Genomic DNA, 18,340 nt, shown 5'->3' on the forward strand with positions numbered 1-18,340 from the left:
CTCGTAGTATTTGGAAGTTAAATGGTAGAAGATTTCAAATATTTTCTTTAGAAGTGCATACTTACTCATGACGAAGTTTAAATCACAAAGTACTTTTACATTCACTTCAAGGATTTCAAGGAGTCTATCATTTCTCCTGTGTCTAGTTTTCGCTATTGATGAGTTGTACGTAACTACGTAATATGATGTCTTCTGCAGCTTAAATTTTATTCCGCCACCGATCAAGAAAATTGTCTTGCTAAAACAGCTTCATCAGTTGAGCACGCGTTAGGTGACTTTCTCGACGTGTTCAAGCGCTTTTAGAAATTTCGACTCTCAGAAGAGAGAAAAATGACAAATGAATTATTTTTTTAAAAAATTAAAACTATCATTATACACATAAATTACTTCGTGAACCGTAGTCATTTTTGGAATGATTGTACTCATTACTTGGAGCAGGATTTACTCCATCTCGAACTTTCTAAATTCGACCCCGGAAAGGAGCATTTTACTATCATGTTTATTTTGAACCTTTGTATGTATGGGAACTGAATTTTGTTTCATGAAAGCTTTTTGATACAAAAGGTATAGACGCATCATTAATTTGCATGAATAAAAATATGGCCGACAACGCGAAAATAAAAATCGAATTTAAAAGAGTAAAGCAATTCTTATCTAAGCATGAAAAAGCAGTTCATCACATAATATTGAAACTTACAATTTCATATCCTCCTTTTTAGTGAATGACACTTTCTAACCAACTAAATGAATTAATTAAAATACTTACTTTTATTATCACTAACTCACCTAACGAAGCAATTCTTGTATTTAAAAGATAATCCATAATATGAAAATAGTAAAGTGTTAATTTCTGGGATGCGGGATCACAGACAGTTTGATAGGGATGAATCCAGGAGGGCGACGAATCTCCCTTCTAATTGTAAGAAAACATTCTCCGTATATATTTTCAACATCTCAATCCATTTTTTTTTAATGTAACTTCATTTACACTCTATTGAATAAAACTGAACTCTTCACTGAGTTCGATAAGTACATACTGTAAGCTTAAAATAATATACATTAAAGTTCTCTCGGGTATCTTTAAGATTGTACTTATCGGTTAATTTTTCCTAAGTGTCTAATTGGTCATAGTTTCGTGGGGTTACCAGTGCAATTCTATTCTATTTTTATACCGTTTCAGTATTGGCACTGCAATTATGTTTCTTCACAATTTTCTCGCGCAAACACTGCCTTCTTTAGTTATGAAATATACCCGTGGATATAATCCTCAGCAGCCTACAATAACAAAATTTTACCCGAAGTTACTTTCTTATTTAAAGTTCATGGGAGAGTTTTTATAAAAGTAGGTATTTATTCAGAGCACTACTTCATATTAAATTATTATATTCAAATATAATATCTTGGGTAAAGATGACCAACTGAGTGAAGACGCCCTTCCTCGATTTGCTCAAGACCTGAGACTCGTAGTCACAGGACTTGCCATGCGTGTGAAAGGGTACACAGTCTTGAGTAAATATATGTGGAAGTTGCATCGAAGGAAGAAGCTGCTTTTGTTCAGGCCTGTTCAAAAAGCTAAGTTACTCTTACTTCAGTGTCTATAATTTTAGAGAGTGAAACGTAGTAAAACTCTTGACGGTAGTTAAATAGAAGTACATGAATAAAACGTAACTGCTTAAGAACTTTACTCTTTTGCAAACGCTAATGTGCTTTATTGGGTTTCTGCGTTCATAAGTATGTGAGGTGATCGACTAGGGAGTCTTTGCTTCAAAATTTGGAGAGTTGCCCCAATGAAATCGAAGCAAAGATGTCCCACTTTATAACATTAAAGGTTTAAGATTTCTGATTGGGACAACCAATTTTTGACGTGTTGCAAGGACTTGTACGTTCGTTATGTTTTAAACAATGTTTGGTTTAAATATGAAACTAATTGTTCTATAGTAACCTGTAATTAATTGTTCACTCAGAAGCAAACGTTTGGAGTACTGATTTGATTTCTTGGCTGGGTTGCTGCTTTCAAAGATGTAATATTCCATTTATAAACTTTTCTTCTTTTCGTTCCTTACGTGATCAACATTGGACTGAATGGACTTCACATATATCTATATGACACTAGTTGGATTGCTAGCTGAATCAAAAGAATATGCACAGATTGAGTTTTAAGCCATTTGTGCGAGCTGAATATATATGAGGGTTGTTCAAAAAAACTTTAAAAAACTATCCTTAAGGGAGGGGTCCTGCCACACACTTGATTTGTCACAATTCTGGCTGAATTATTTTGAAAAGATAAATCTCTGGATGAATCAAATATCTCTTCACTGCAATGCAAAATGAAGAGCATTTCTACTATTAAATCAGATATCATCATAGGTGTACCAGTGTTGTAGCTAACAAGTTGTTACAAGGGAAAGCATTACTTTTTCAGGGAGCAGTTTTTTACATATTAAAAGAAAGCCGTCCTCCCCTCTACTCTAGTGGCTAGTACGTGTCCCTTTGGTGCATGAAGTCCCGGGTTCGATTTCCGGTTTGAACGAGTTGAAAAATTTGAACGATTACGGTGGTCTGGATTTAAATTATAGGTTCACTGCATTAACTGTGATCGCAAGAATCCAAGTTTGAAAAAAATGAACAAATGATAATAATATGTAAGGTCCAAAATTCTTTTTTCTCTTTAATTTTTATTTATTGTTTACAAACGGATTTAGAAAATATATATGGAGAATACTTGTCATTTTGTTGGAAATTTTCTTTATAATTGGATAGATAGTTAGTAAAAATTAAAGTTAGCAATATTAGTGGTACAAAAACATAGTAGCTTGTTTCTATGGTGTTTATGAACACATTTTGAAAAATTGGGAAATCTTTCCCCCACATGCATGCCAAAGATGCCCCACTTGAAAGTTTTTGTAAATGGTTTATTTTAAGTTCTTAAATTTAATGAAATAAAATTTTCTTTCGAGATATTACAACCAAGACACCAATCTTCTAATTGATCATAAATTCAACAACCACACCTAAATTACAGGAGTGGAAAATGAGTAATAATGAAAAAGTGGGGAATCTTTACCCAAGTTACTCTACGTAAACAGCGTGTCTCCGAAGTCACCTGACATAGGGTAATTCTATTATCAGCAGGGTTGGCTGGTTTAAACCAAGGTGGTTTAAACCAAGGTTTAAACCAGCTGGTTTTTTCAAAAAAACCAATTGGTTTAAACCAAACAACAAAAAAATGTTCGTAAAAGTGTGTGTGTAAAATCTTGATGAACACACATTTGTGGGTTATCACGTTTCACTCCCGTATATTATTCGTATTATATTCAGATCTAAATTCCCCATTCATTACTCCAAAAGATTATACTACAAAAGCAACTTTTTTTTATAAGTTTATAAATGTTTATTTTGTGATTTTTTGTAGTTGTTATTATTGTTATGTAATTGCAATCGAAGAAAGATTCTAAATATTGTTGCGTTTCAATGTTTACTATTGATTTAAAAAAAATCGAAAATGCCGTACTTTTTGTGTGTGGGGGGGGGAGGGTCATACAGACCCCACGAGAGGCATTTAGTGAAATAAGTATCTTTGGTATCTATTTATGTATAAATTAGTTTGAGCCAAATAATTCTCAAATAATAATTCGTATCTTTACTCACTTTTCTTATTGATATGCAGATTAAGTCGGTGTATTTCTTTAATTTGGACCAATAAAAGTCGTTGTTAACTAACTTAAACTAAATTAGTTCTTCTGTACCCCGTAGTACTTTGAAATTGTTCATATGTAATTCTGTGTAATGGTTTCACTTGTGCAGGTGTTTATCTTTTTGTCCTGAAATGACTCTTGACAGTTATATTAAGAAGCATGTAAAGATCAGTACAACGTATTATTATTATTATTATTATTTTTTTTTTTTTTTATCAGGATTCCTTCATGAGTGAGTCGGCAGACGTATCGCATTTGTGGCCAATTAGTCCTGGTTCCGAGTTCAAATGGAGGACAATTTCTCTCGGATGTAACTCGAGAAGCGGTTTTTATTCCGCTTTAAGCTTATGTGACCCCTTCCAGCATAACCCGGTTGTTGCATAATAACATCAAGGCGAAACAAACTTATTTCTGTCCATATATGATATGAATATATAGAGCAAATTATTTAAACCATAAAAACCTGGTTTAAACCAAAAAAACCTGGTTTAAACCAAAAAAAACGGTTTATTTGGTTTTTTTAATAAAAACCATGTTTTTTGTCAACCCTGATTATCAGAGTTACAACAAAATGTAAGAGAGGAAACCGTCTCCAAATATGTTGTTTTGAATCTAAAGTGAAAGATTTTTTTTTTTAAATCGGACGAGCTGTTTGGGCTGTACAATCTTTATGCGCCGAATGTTAAATGAAAATGCAGCGTTGCCATTTACCTGGACCTACAATATGAGTGAATGAAGTTATTGTTTAAAATGGACCTGGCCATCAGCATGTTAATGTAAAAGACAGTAACTTCATTCACTTATGTTATGAACCCAGGTAAATGGCAACGTTGCATTTTCAATTAACATTGGGCACTTCATCCAGGCGAAATTAACATACCGCTAATTTTAAAGTAACTATGTGTTATCTTCAAATAGATAAAAGATAATTGAAATATGGAACAAGAGCGCCCTGTACAATATTATTTTGCGTGAGTTACCGTTATCACAAGTCACCTAGTGGCTTTCCGTTTTCAGCTGTTTAGAAACGCGAAAATAAATGCCGATTTTCGAAAAGGCTCCAAATCGAAAGCAGATAAGTGAGTCGTGATAACGCTATCTCATGTAAAAATAATATTGTCTAGGGCGCTCTTGTTCCACATTTCGATTATCTATTTGAAGATATCACATAATTACTGTAAAATTAGCGGTATTTTAATTTCGCCGGGATGAAGACTCTTAAAGTGTGTTTGAAAACATCGTATTTGGAAATGTTTTTTTACTCTTGCATTTTGTTTTAACTCTGATACCCTATGTCAGGGGACTTTTCAGTCACCCTGTATAAGCGGACTAACATTAATTCGATCTTGGATAATTCGAACAAAAATTTATTTGCCTTGAAAACTGTAAGAAAAATAGTAAAAATCGTAGGTAAATCAAATTTCTGAGCTCCTGTTTAGACAATTTGAAGTAATTACTGTACAATAATTTTATTGTCGGACCAACTGGAAACAGAACACACTTTCAGCTGGTTTCCAGTTATCCAGAAGCAGCCGTTGGGAAGAGTGAAATTAACGGACAACCAACCTGATGATGATAAAGATTAAGATTCGACATGGGCAATAAAGTAAAGAAAGTTTATCAAATATCAACCAAATGTTGAATTATTTCAATCAATAAATGAAACTGAATATTTTGTTCATCGTGAAAAAAAAGTCAAATCAAATCGAACGAAGAACACGAATTTCTTGAAGTAAAAACAAAATTAAGGTTGATACTCGTGTATGTGATTTCGTGTGTTAATCCAGTGTATGTAGTACTGTACTTAAATGTGTTTTCCATGGCACGTGTTGTTTAATTTACGTCAAATTAAATATTGTTTGTTTGCCATACTCGATCACGTAAATATGCTGCCTTAAACGTAAAATACATTGTGTAGTAAATTATTTCTTTCATGTACACCATGATCATTGAATCTTGCGCTCATGTTGTAGTTCATGATTTTTCGCATTTATTACATTTTCCTTCCGCATTTAGCTCAAGTTGAGTAATTAATAAATGGAAATGATAGAAAGCATTAACTGTATAAAAAAGTTATTTATACAAAAAATATTTAAACAGCTAAAAGCAAAAATAAAATTAAGCTCACTGACTGAATTCCGGCAACTAAGCTTTCGGTGATTTTTGTACTAATGAAGGAAAATCCATTAAAGAAGACTGGTAAGGGGGCAAAGCGAGTAAAATCTTGAATCTAGTGGTTTAAACGTAGTGTCCAGAATGTCTGTCTAACATATATTAGCTTCTGTAATCAACATTTCTTAAACAAATATACAAAAAAAAAAAAATCTTTTAACGCTCGAAGTGACGCGCTACGACTAGAAAATCTGCGTGCATAGTATAAATAAGCAAGCTCATCAAACGGATTCCCCATGCGTGAATGCGTAGAGTGAAATATTACATTCTGACACTGCATCGAAACCCATTCTCCTTTTTTTCTTCTTTTTTCTTTAGAATAGTAGAGTACTATTAAGATTTTCATATTAACAAGAACTGAAATAATATAATAAAGAAGTAACTTTTGTTAGGTTCTTCCATCTATTCAGAAGCATAGTAGTGTGGGTAACAGCTTTTGTATGCTTGCTCCTCCCACCACCGCTGCAACATCGAACTCAGATAACCAGACACGGACAAAGAGTGAGTCTCAAGCACAGATACGATTAACCATACAGGATCATTTGCAATCTTACTACCAAAGGGGTTATACAATCAATGAAATTGAAAAGGTTGTTTTCAAACCAGCCGACTGTAAATTACTGTAGTTAAGCTGCTTAAATTTTCAGCAACTGAAGAAAAAAAAAAAAAAACCTGGTAAAGCATATTAAGCAAGGAGTGCGATCACAAGTTTGACTGGAGTCAGTAGGATGATTTTTTCTTTAAATAGATAAATGCAATAGGTTTATGTGCGTAAAACACGAGCACTTTTAGAACGGACAACGTAAGTATGAACCACAACTATACTATTCTAAAACAGATAGTAGGGGAGACTATAGTTGGGTTTATTTAGGGCTTTTCTTTCTCTCGAACATCATATCCACATAACACTGAATCAAAATACACTAGCTCCCACCGGATATCGAACCCGAGATCACACACATGAGCTGTTTGGCCACAAGGAGACACGCAGTATTTTCAGGTTTGATTTTCTTAGGCATATTGCGAATAAACATAACCTTTAAAAATATATTTAAAAAAATAGAAGGACAAAGTGTATAATCCATAACCTAAGAATTCTAATGGAATACTGTTCATATGCCCTCACATTAGAAAAGAAAAAGTATCTTATGACATTTTGTTGTAGCCCTTTAATATCAGTATTTCACACTACCATCTGTTTTAGAATAGTATAGTTCTGGTTCATAATTGAAGACTCACTGTAGAAAACAATGTACGTGCCAACATTAGCAGTAGAGACAAAAGATAGTAACTTGTGCCCAAGCGTCACAAAATAGAAAATAGTATTGCTTAGAAATACAATGCAGCATATGAAGAAGTGAAGCTATGTACGAAAATCTAAGGCATAAACGTATTTAAAATAATAATAATAATAAAACAAGAATTTTGTAGAAAACCCAGTACTTGCCTTCGTCGAATTGCAGAAAAGACTAAGTGCGGTCTCCGAATTGCAGAAAACACTGTAAGTGCCAAGTTACATATTGCAATATAACGAAGATTGCAGCAAATGTAAGTGCCACACAATCTTACACTCACAGCTTTGCAATAATATGTAAGAATGTCATACAAGAATGTATTTATTGTCCCACTTGATCCATAGAATAAAGTCTGAAAGGGAACAAAAGTCTACTTGCATGTGTGCATAGCATGTTTCCAGTATCCCAGCACCAAGCGAAGTAGCCCAAGTGGTAGATCGTTCGCTTCGCAATCGGGAGGTCGTGGGTTCGATTCCCGCTGCCGACCATCCTGACTGGGGTTTTCCTCAATCCTACCAGGCAAATACCGGGATGATACCGACTAAACAGGCCCTGGCCGATACCTTCCCAAATCCTATCCACTGGTATTGTTGTTGTTAGATAGCCAGTATAAAATGGCCTCTGAGCTGTATCTGGTAATTGTTAAACAAACATTGAAAACTATTTATTATGTTATTCCACTGTGTACAAAAAATCTGAGTATCATAACATATGCCAAACAGTCTATAGTATCAAATCATTATAAAACTTGTGGTATTTTGTGTTCATATATTCGAGCATTGCTTTAAGGTCTCGTTTCTTCTTGACACGGATTTGTGGTTCCGTTACCGGGATGATACCGACTAAACAGGCCCTGGCCGATACCTTCCCAAATCCTATCCACTGGTATTGTTGTTGTTAGATAGCCAGTATAAAATGGCCTCTGAGCTGTATCTGGTAATTGTTAAACAAACATTGAAAACTATTTATTATGTTATTCCACTGTGTACAAAAAATCTGAGTATCATAACATATGCCAAACAGTCTATAGTATCAAATCATTATAAAACTTGTGGTATTTTGTGTTCATATATTCGAGCATTGCTTTAAGGTCTCGTTTCTTCTTGACACGGATTTGTGGTTCCGTTTCCAAAGATGGAAACATATCTGGCTGATTGTCAATGTCCATGTCATGGTTAAGCACATTAGTTTTTTTTTTTTTTTTTTTTTTTTTTTTTTTTTTTTTTTTTTTTCACGGCTCGATTTCATCAAACGTGAACCTAGTTTTTATTTTTGCAGGATTTCTCGATCTTAACCGAATCCAACTAGCTTTACTTTGGTCGTGTTCAGAAAGTCGTTCGATGTTGATGCTACGTTCATGAAGTCTTGCTTTTCCATAGACACTACTTGAAAAGGATTTTTCACCCTTGCTGTACGAATTGTATCTTCAACCTCCGACGGTACCATAGATATTATTATTATTATTATTATTATTATTATTTCCGTTTTTCAATTAGCCCAAAATTCCTGTCACAAGATAGGTAGCTGAGCCCTGACACCAAAAAATTTCAAGTCAATACAATCAAAATAATGTTTCTTTACTAGATACATTGGAGCCATCAGAACTTTTTTTTATTTTGGCTAGTGCAAAATAATTGTCATTATTATCCCCTACATGAACACAGTAATTGTATACGTCAATAGTTGCCTAGCATAAAACATATTACTGTATGTTAGTGTGGGGACGAAAATAATTTGTTGCAAGTCGACACATATTACTCAAATATCGCTCAGTGACATTTGTGATTGAAGAATACTTTCACTCAGTAGCGTAAGGACTTTCTCTGCTTTCGCCTTGTGTAATTTAAATTTTGCTTTTTCTTCAGAAATGTCCGCACTGGAACCTGCACTTTTAAAATGCATGTTATATTTGTCACAAAGACTGTACGTGTCACTGCAAAGTATGCCATATTTTAGATTTGGAAAAGATTTCTAGAACACTTTTGCGTAAAATTGATATGAAACGGATTTATCAGGGTATTTAAGCTTAAAGGCTTCTACAAGTCGACTCATGTATAGATCCGGGCTGAGATATTCATTAGCTGATTTTTGCCTCCCGTAGTGACTTTCCTGTCTGGGAAAACTATTTGTGTGTTCCTTAACTACATTCCAATCTTCATCAGAATATTTCTTTGTGTGGGCATGGCTTCTAGAATTTGTACCTCTTTCATCTATATAACAAAGTTTGCCAGACTTCTTTTTCGTTTGAATAGTTTGAAGTTTTTGACTTGACAGTGCAAATATCAATTTAAATGTTTTAGAACATATCTGTTTAACAAGTGTTGTTGTTGGCATGTGTGTAAGTGAATGTTACTTGCCTTCTACTTTGAGCGATCATCATAATTTCCATGTCGTCTCCGTGCAATTTGAGCAGGTCTACCCGGTTCAAAATATATGTACCCTGATCTTCCTCTAACAATTTATAATAAGGACTGACACTCATATTTACACTTACAATCAAATTTTTCCGACGGCAAAGGCTTTCCAGAAATCAACTTACCTCTACTTGTTTTGTAAGGTTTTCCACTTTCTCGTAGTTTCTTTCTCCGATTAGCTCTTAAACGAACTGTTAGTAAAACTTCCTCTTCCATAATACTAGCACTTACAACTAACTCAACAGTCCCAAAAGTAACGCAGTTTCAGGTTGTCACTCAATACTGCTTGCAATGAGTGAATCGTTTCCATATGGCGGGAAGGCACTTACAGTGTTTCCAACAGATGACAACAGCTGGACATACAAGTGGTGCCATCTCTGATTAACGCTTGGAACTCCATGAAATAGACAAGGCACATTCCGTGTTTACAGCAGGAATCCCACTGAGACATACATCCCTTTCTAACTAAAAATTTTTAAAAATTGCAATGTGCCACTTACATTGTTTTCAACAGCGAGTCTTCAATTACGTTTTTTTTTAAGTGTTCGTGTTTCACGCACCTAAACCAAACAAAAATATGTATTACAAAAAAAATCATTCTTCTTCCCTAGCCAAACTTGTGGTTGTAATCACACTCCTTTCTTACTATGCTTTCCCAAAGACATTTTTTTAACCTGCTCAAAAATTTAAAAACTTCAATCGATTGGTCTGAAAATGACAACCGTTTCATTTTAACTGATTACATGTAACACTTTTCGGATTACACAGTAGGATTACAAATGATACTGTTTTGAGTCGTGCTTGTGGCTCACTTATTCTCATTCTCTGGTTGTCTGAGTTTGAAATTGCAACGAGACGGTGGGAGGAGCAACTATTCAAAAGCTGTTAACCCCAGTACTATGCTTCTCAGTAAAGAAAGGAAGAACTTTACAAAAATAACTTTCTTATTATATGGTTTCAGTTCTTATTAATAAGGAAATCGTACAAGTATTCTACTATTCTAAGAAAGAAGAAAATAAATGCAAATAGGATCCGATCTAGTTTCAAAATGCTATGAGACTTTGCAGTCTTTCAGTATATTCATTTACCCATAGGAACTTCGTTTGATGAGCCTATTTTTTTACCGTAAATTCAGATTTTCTTGCCGTAGCGAGTCGCTTCCAGCCTGAAAGGAATGTTTTTTTTTTTTTTTCTTTCTTGTTTATATTTGTGTACGAAATGTTGATTACAGAAGTTAATATATGTTTGGCAGACATTCCAGAAACTAGGTTTAATCCCTTGGAGTACGGATTTTTCAAGCAATTTTTGAAACCTTTATTTAAATAGCTACTGCTTCAACAGTATTCATTTAAATTTCACGGTTAGTACGTCAATCTCATCATAAAAAAGCAGGCTTTCAAATGTAATACGGCACATATCCGCATGACGTACGGAGAAAGGAAAATTTGGAGGAATTCGGGAAATTTCTCCAAAAAACCCCTCTCTGTAAGTTTGAAGCCACCTAGAGGAACCTTAAGTGAGAGCGCACAAATGTACCCTGAAAGCCAAATATTTTTTTTATATATTTCGATATACATCATAAACCCTCACTAATACGCAACATGTTTATAATACTTGACTGTTGGGGTAATAACGTCATAAAACAATCGCTAGTAAGTCACATGGAAACAACATGTTTGTTCACCATTTATCTGTGACGTCATAGTCCCCAGTCTTCATACCCAGGCTATGCAAAGGCTTGTTATATATATTTCAGTACATCTTCCAAAAAGAGAAAGTAAAAAAAAAAAAAAAGAAAAAAAAAGAAAAGAAAGACAGAAAAAGAAAAATGAAATATCTTCTATCGTCAATATAAGAAAATAAAAGGAGGAAGGTAGGGAGCAGAACGGGGCTCGGGAAAGGTATTCATTTCCATATCGGACATACATCATGTAACCTTACAAACACGCAGAAAGATACCTATGCTTCAGTATAGGGACTATGACGTCATAAAACAATGAAGCACGGACTCTTGACAATTATATTAAGAAGTATATAAAGATCAGTACAACGTATTTTTATCAGGAGTCCTTCGTGAGTGAGTCGGCAAATGTATCGCATTTGTGGCCAATTAGTCCCGGTTTCGAGTTCAAATGGAGGATTTCTTTCGGATGTTAGTAAGTCGAGAAATTGTTTTGATTCCACTTTAAGCTTATGTGATCCCTTCCAGCATAACCCGGTTGTTGCATAATAACACCAAGGCGAAACAAACTTATTTCTGTTCATATGATATAAATACATAGAGCAAATTATTTAAACCAATAAAACGAAGTTTAAACTTTTTTTTTTTTTTTTTTTTTTTTTTTGTTCTTTTCAATAAAAACCATGATTTTTGTCAACCCTGATGAAGGTACTCCAAAGGGTATGTGATGGTACTCACAGAGTTAATCAACAGATTCAATATTTTATTCCTTTCCCTTCCCCCGTACAGTCCCTTACCCATCTCGTTTAATAGAAATTCTGAATTTCCCTTTGCTATTACGAAAAGTCTCTCGAAAGCACGATTGCTAGGATTCGCTAAATGAAGGTTAATTTTGTTTTTTGCTTATAATTTTATTATTTTGGGGGGAATATTTTTCAAACAAGGAATGCTTTAAATCATCTCTACTTATTAATCACTCAACTTTAGCCAAAAGCGCGAGGTTAAATGTAATATATGCGAAAAATCGTGATCTACAGTACAAAGGTAAGATTTAATGAGCATGAGTGTACAGTAGTTTAGTTCGCTTGATTTTAAGTATGTAAAAATGCATGCTTTTTTATATTTTCAATTTTATTTTCGTGTCTGCCGGGACTTAGAACTGCGAGTCCACTGTATTTGAAAGTAGCAAACTTCTATTCTATCCAATATATACAGAGTAAAATTTAAGCGAAGTCAAATTTCAATATGTCCCTATCGTGCATACGATCTTGGCGAGACTGATCCGATATCGCAAAAATTAAAAAAGCATTCCAAATTCTAATCGATTAATAAAACTGTATCAATGTCAGTGTATAACATTACGAGAGAAATTATGAGGTGTACATTAGAACAAGTGTTTAACACGCATACACTGTACACTGCGAAAAGTCGTAACTAACAGACACTCATTTATCTGCGGATGAAACTGCTTTCAGTCTGAGGTGATACAGTAGTTAGAAAACCTACGTATCTGAGTATTCTACTCCGTAGCTAGGACATATTATGCTCAGGTTTTTAGTAGTATGGCTTTAGAAACCAGTTTTACTTAATGGAATCTGCCAATTAAAATTTTAGCCGGGAAGGAAAGATCCTTTTTCTTCTACCTCTGGATATCATTTTGAAAATAATAAAATTTATTCTCTGCAAAGAAATTTGACAGGGTGCTCTAACCTTTCAGAGGGACACTGTTAAGTACAAAAGTAATCATAGAAAACAGACAACTTACTGTTCTTCACGTTCATCCATAGTTGCATCAGAGGACACCATAGGGGCAACAGTTTCAGTTACCAATCAATCATGCTCCAATCTGAAAATACATTTCAGAGATGGAAAAATCAATTCAAGTCATTAATTTCTCTATTTTCTCTTGAACATTACAAATCTTACTAATGTGCACAAGCTACCTTGTTATCAAATCCCTTTTATATTTATGCACAAACGAAAACAAATACAATGTTCGACACAGTACTGCAAGTCATCAACTGTCAATCAATAATGCATATTCGCTATTTTCAATTTCATCGTGTGGTCTCGCGTAGCGTAGTCGCTAACGCTCTCGCCTTTGGTGCGAATGGTCCCGGGTTCGATTCAGCTGGACAGACTCGGTCGAAAAGGTGTAAGAGCTCTTTCAAGTCAGCCACCTCAACTCAATTTCTCCTAGATTTTTCTTATTCACCCACAAATGCTGGGATAGCAGGGTTGGCTGGTTTAAACTATGGTTTAAACCAGCTGTTTAAAAAAAAAAAAAAAAAAAAAAAAAAAAAACTGGTGTAAACCAAAAAACGAAAAATGTTCGTAAAAGTGTAAGCGTTCGTAAAATCTTGATGAACACACGTTTGTGGGTTATCGCATGTCACTTCCGCATATTATTCGTATTATATTCAGACCTGAATTTCCCATTCATTACTCAGAGAATATACTACAAAAGTAACTTTTTTATATATAAGTTTATGAATGTTTCTTTTGTGATTTTTTTATAGTTTATTATGATTGTTATGCAATTGCAATCAAAGAAAAATTCTAAATATTGTTTCGTTTTAATAATGTTTACTATTCATAAAATTCATCGAAATATCAATTTTGTTGGGGGGGAGGGGGGCGGTTATTTGCTGAAATCAGAGGTATCTTTGGTATCTATTTATGTATAAATGAGTCAGAGCCAAAGTGGACTCAAATAATTCTTATCTTTATTCACTTTTCTTAGTGATATGCAAATTAAGTCGTCGTATTTCTTTAACTTGGACTAGCAAAAGTCGTAGTGAACTAACTTGGACTTAATTTGTTCTTCTATACTCTGAAGTGATTTGAAATTGTCCATCTGTAATTAGTATATGTATAATGGTTTCACTTGTGCAACTGTTTATATTTTTGTCCTCAAATGACTCTTGACAATTAGACAATTATACAGTGTTTCAAAACAACACCGACAACGTTTGGGAAGTAATTCCTGACACCAAGATAAAAAGTATACATCAACTTGGGTGCACAAATGCTTCCTTTCGGATAGGTGCCGAAAACATGAAAAAATGAACTTTAGAGATCCATAGCTTCAAAACTATGGAATGTACAGTAGTCGGTTCAAGACTTCACTTAGGAACTAGTATTAGTTCTATTCAAATATCCAACTTTCAGAATCCTAAGGTACTCACGCAACAATTTCTATGGAGGGAGTTACTGGCATATAATCTGTAGTACTCACCAACTACCTCTAGAAAAATAGTTGCGGAAGTACCGCAGGATTCTGAAACTCGGATATTTGGATAGGACATACACTAGTTCCTAAGTGAAGTCTTGACCCGACTACTGTAGGTCCCATAGTACTGGAGCTATTGACCTCTAAAATTTAGTTTTTCATGTTTTCAGCACCCTGTAACTCCGAAAGGAAGCATTTGTACACCTTGGTTGGTCTATACTTTTTGTCTTATCTTGGTGTCAGGAATCACCTCTCAAACGTTGTCGGTGTTGTTTTGAAACACCCTGTATTATAAATATGTAAAGATCAATACAACGTATCAGGAGTCCATTGAGAGTGAGTCGACAGACATATCGCATTTGTGGCCAATTAGTCGCGGTTTCGAGTTCTAATGGTGGACAAAAATTGTTTCGGATGTAAGTCAAGAAACGGTTTGGACTGCTTTAAGCTTATATGACTCCTTCCAGCATAACCCGGCTGTTGAATAATAGCATCAAGGTGAAACAAAACTTATTTCTGTACATATGTGATATAAATACATAGAGCAAATTATTTAAACCAAAAAAAAAAAAAAAAAAACCTGGTTTAAACCAAAAAGTTTTTTTTTTTCAATAAAAACCATGGTTTTTGCCAACCCTGTGGGATAGTACCTAACTTACAAGTTTCAGGAAACTTCTTTTCCTCTTCACTTCCCCAGATAGTGTGTTCGCCGAGGGACATCAACCCTCATACATGACGGGCTTAAGGTCATACACGCAAGCAACGGGCAGAAATATGTATAAATAAATAAAAATAAATTCAATTTCATCTTAGCTTTAAGCATCAGTATCTTTCGCTGGCATTTTAGTTTGGGATTCACGCGTACACAATTTGAATAATCATCATATCTATTTCACGTTCTAAGTACTTATCGCAAATTTAGGCATACCTATGGCAAATTTAGGCTGCAGTCCTACGTCTTCTAAGCTCTTCGTTTTCATGAAGGCAATTTAATGTTAACAACTTAATGAACAAAACTCGCGCATGATTACAAATAATAATTTTGAGATAATTTTGGTATTCGTCTGTCATTTAATAATTGCCCAAGTTTTCAGTGGAACCTTCCATCTTCCTCAGCGGCGCTTTCTTGAAGCATCAAGTGTCGCGATGGTTCAGTGCTCTACAGCGCTACCCTCTGGTGCGTGGATCACTGGTTCGATTAAAGCTCCCGCAAGTGAGCTTTGATGTGGTTTTTCTCTGCGGTCTACCGTTTTCTACCATTATCACCCGTCTTATCATCAGCGCGTCCCTTATCCTCGAAGCAAAATCTCAGGACATTAAACAACTAAAAAAGCATAGATCCTATCTCATGGCATTAGTCGCAATGATATCGAAGTATCAAAACAAAAACCTTACTACTATTCTACCTGTGAATAATGTGACACATTCAATAGGTTTTTAACTGCTTTGGTTTGTCGCAAATATCCACAAATTAACAATTCTTATCATATTCTACTCTCGATTTAAAACACCTTCACTAGCTCTTTTCATAATGCAGTCAGCAGTTTCTATAAGGACCGAAAAAAAAAAAAGTCAGGTTGGAATATTTACAAAGGTAACTACGACAAGAAATGGGACAATTATCGATTATCATCTGGAACACAAAAATTAAGTCTACTGGTTGATCGAAACTGCACAGAATAACCCACAACACAACTACTTTATTTTAGCACATGCAATTACAATTTCGGTGTAACAGCTTAATAAAATGTTCACGCACAATAATTTACTAAATTTTAACCTTCAAGTTAAAGGACACTAATAACGTTCGTATTCTATTACTTTTACATGTTACCCATTTTTCTTCTAGGAATAGTTTCAGTTTCTTACCCCTTCCCCCAGTATATTTTTCAAATAGTGAATTATACGTATACTAAATTCGTTTGAAATTCCTCCAGAAGTCCATGTTGTATTTTACGGTCAATTGTACGTTTTTTCTGAGACAAAATTTTCTAGATATATATGAATTTATTACAGTAACAATGGAATATTGTATAACCGCCCGACTGCTGTTGTTGTGCAAAACTTTATCATAAAATCATATAGGGAAATGAATCAAATTTAGATTGTAAAATTTAATATCAAAGTTGAAACATTACAAGTTAAAGAAAAGCATATAATAACAAGTATCATATTTGAAAATAATTTCGGTTTAAACTAGCTGCGACTACATTTGATTGAAAATTAACTTCTGGAATGCACAGTATGAGCGTAGCTTAAAAAAAGAGAACAGTCAGTATTCGAACCTAGGACCATCCACGTAGGAGTTCCTTACACTCAACACTTATCTAACACATAATGACGTAAAGGCGATATTTTTTTAAGGTTATAGGTCGCATCCAAGTGACACTCTCATGCGCATTTCAATTGCTTCTTTTTTAACTTGGTCTTTTCAAAAGTCTAACATGTTTACGACAATTTATTTTATTTTCCACTAGAGCTTTGTAAAAGGTGATTTATGTCTGAGTATTTCACACTACTTTATCATATGGTTCTATCAAATATAATTTAATTAACACAGTAGTAACAAACTTTACTGCCTTAAAAAGTGTTCCTCAACAAGAAGTTGTTATTATGCACCCTGTAACTTAGCTGCAAGAGGTGTAAACAGCGCATCCACCGAGTCAACTTTTATTCCATTCTATTAGTTTATCAACGTAGTTAAAGGCAACGTATACGAACAACTGAGTAGAGTTTCCCGTGGTTGAATGGATAAAGTCATTTTTTGCTAGATAGAATATTCTTGGAAGTCGATGATTGTTTAAATTCTTAATTCCACAGATCTTAAGATCTCTTTCCCCCTTCGCAATCATCTGATGCTCTAAAACGAGTTGTCCACCTTAATTCGACAACTTCGAAATCTTTCCTTCTACTGTTTCACAAAATCACAAATTACATCGTACGATGGATGCTGTCCGATTATTTTTTCTCCAATTCTAAATTTTCATATTTAAATCACTCCTCTTTGTCTCGATATTTGAATCTATCTATCTCTGAATGTGGTTCACTATGAATGCGCACGCCTGAGATCAAACCTTTGACTTTGAAACCAAATGTAAGAGCTCTAGCAATGTGCTATCCTAACTTTATAGGTTTGTTGCTAAAGGCAGCGTCATTTTAAATTTTGTTCGAGGGAGGGGGGATTCTACGCTGACATAAAGAGTTTTACTTTTTATACGAGTGTTTTACTATACATTTGATCAAACAATATATGTTTATCACACTCAAGGGAGAAGAGAATTACATCCTCCTGTCCTGCCCAAATTACCATCTGAAACATTTGCTTGCGTCTACTGGGAAACAAAATAAAATTAATCATTGAATAACAGTCATTTCTCTCGCAGTTTCTTGAACTCTGCGCTCGCATTGCAGACTTTGGGAAGCACAAAGCCTACTGCAGTGATTGACAATTTCAACAGATTTCACAAGGAGCAATCTTCCTAGCTTGATGTGATATGTAGTCTTTGAAGACGAAGAAGAATGCAAAAGAAGGCGTTTATGAAGCTCTGGGAACTTTTTGTGATTTTTTGTATTCAGGTTCTACAAAGGCATTTCAGAAGAAACGAATGAGAGAGATAGTTTTCGAGCTATAACGCTTGTAAACATGGTTCATTTTTTCCGTCCGAATAGAAAGAGTACATTACGTCACACAGACTGCTTTAGATAAGAAGAGGAGGAGTTGGATTGATTACCAGGAGCAGAAACTTGATCGAGATGTGTGTTTTTAAATATATAAGCACATGGCGCAGGAATTTGTTAGTAATTTAGACAAACTTTTTGGAACATTGACTAGAATGCACTTTATGCCGAAC

The 18,340-nt window shown here is 34.5% G+C and overlaps 1 protein-coding gene across 6 annotated transcripts in view; it reads right to left on the minus strand.

Annotated features, from left to right (window-relative positions):
• Klc (kinesin light chain) overlaps positions 1 to 18,340 on the minus strand; it is a 244,533-nt gene that overhangs the window by 210,929 nt on the left and 15,264 nt on the right. For all 6 annotated transcript variants that reach the window (XM_081725512.1, XM_081725519.1, XM_081725511.1 and 3 more), the window contains exon 2: positions 13,023 to 13,103. In XM_081725512.1, coding sequence (XP_081581638.1) covers positions 13,023 to 13,063 — 41 coding nt within the window. In that variant the 5' untranslated portion in view covers positions 13,064 to 13,103. The remainder of the gene's footprint in view (positions 1 to 13,022; positions 13,104 to 18,340) is intronic.

The sequence above is a fragment of the Thermobia domestica genome, chromosome 9, assembly GCF_964235325.1.
Source record: "Thermobia domestica chromosome 9, izTheDome1.hap1.1, whole genome shotgun sequence".
Lineage (NCBI taxonomy): Eukaryota > Metazoa > Arthropoda > Insecta > Zygentoma > Lepismatidae > Thermobia > Thermobia domestica.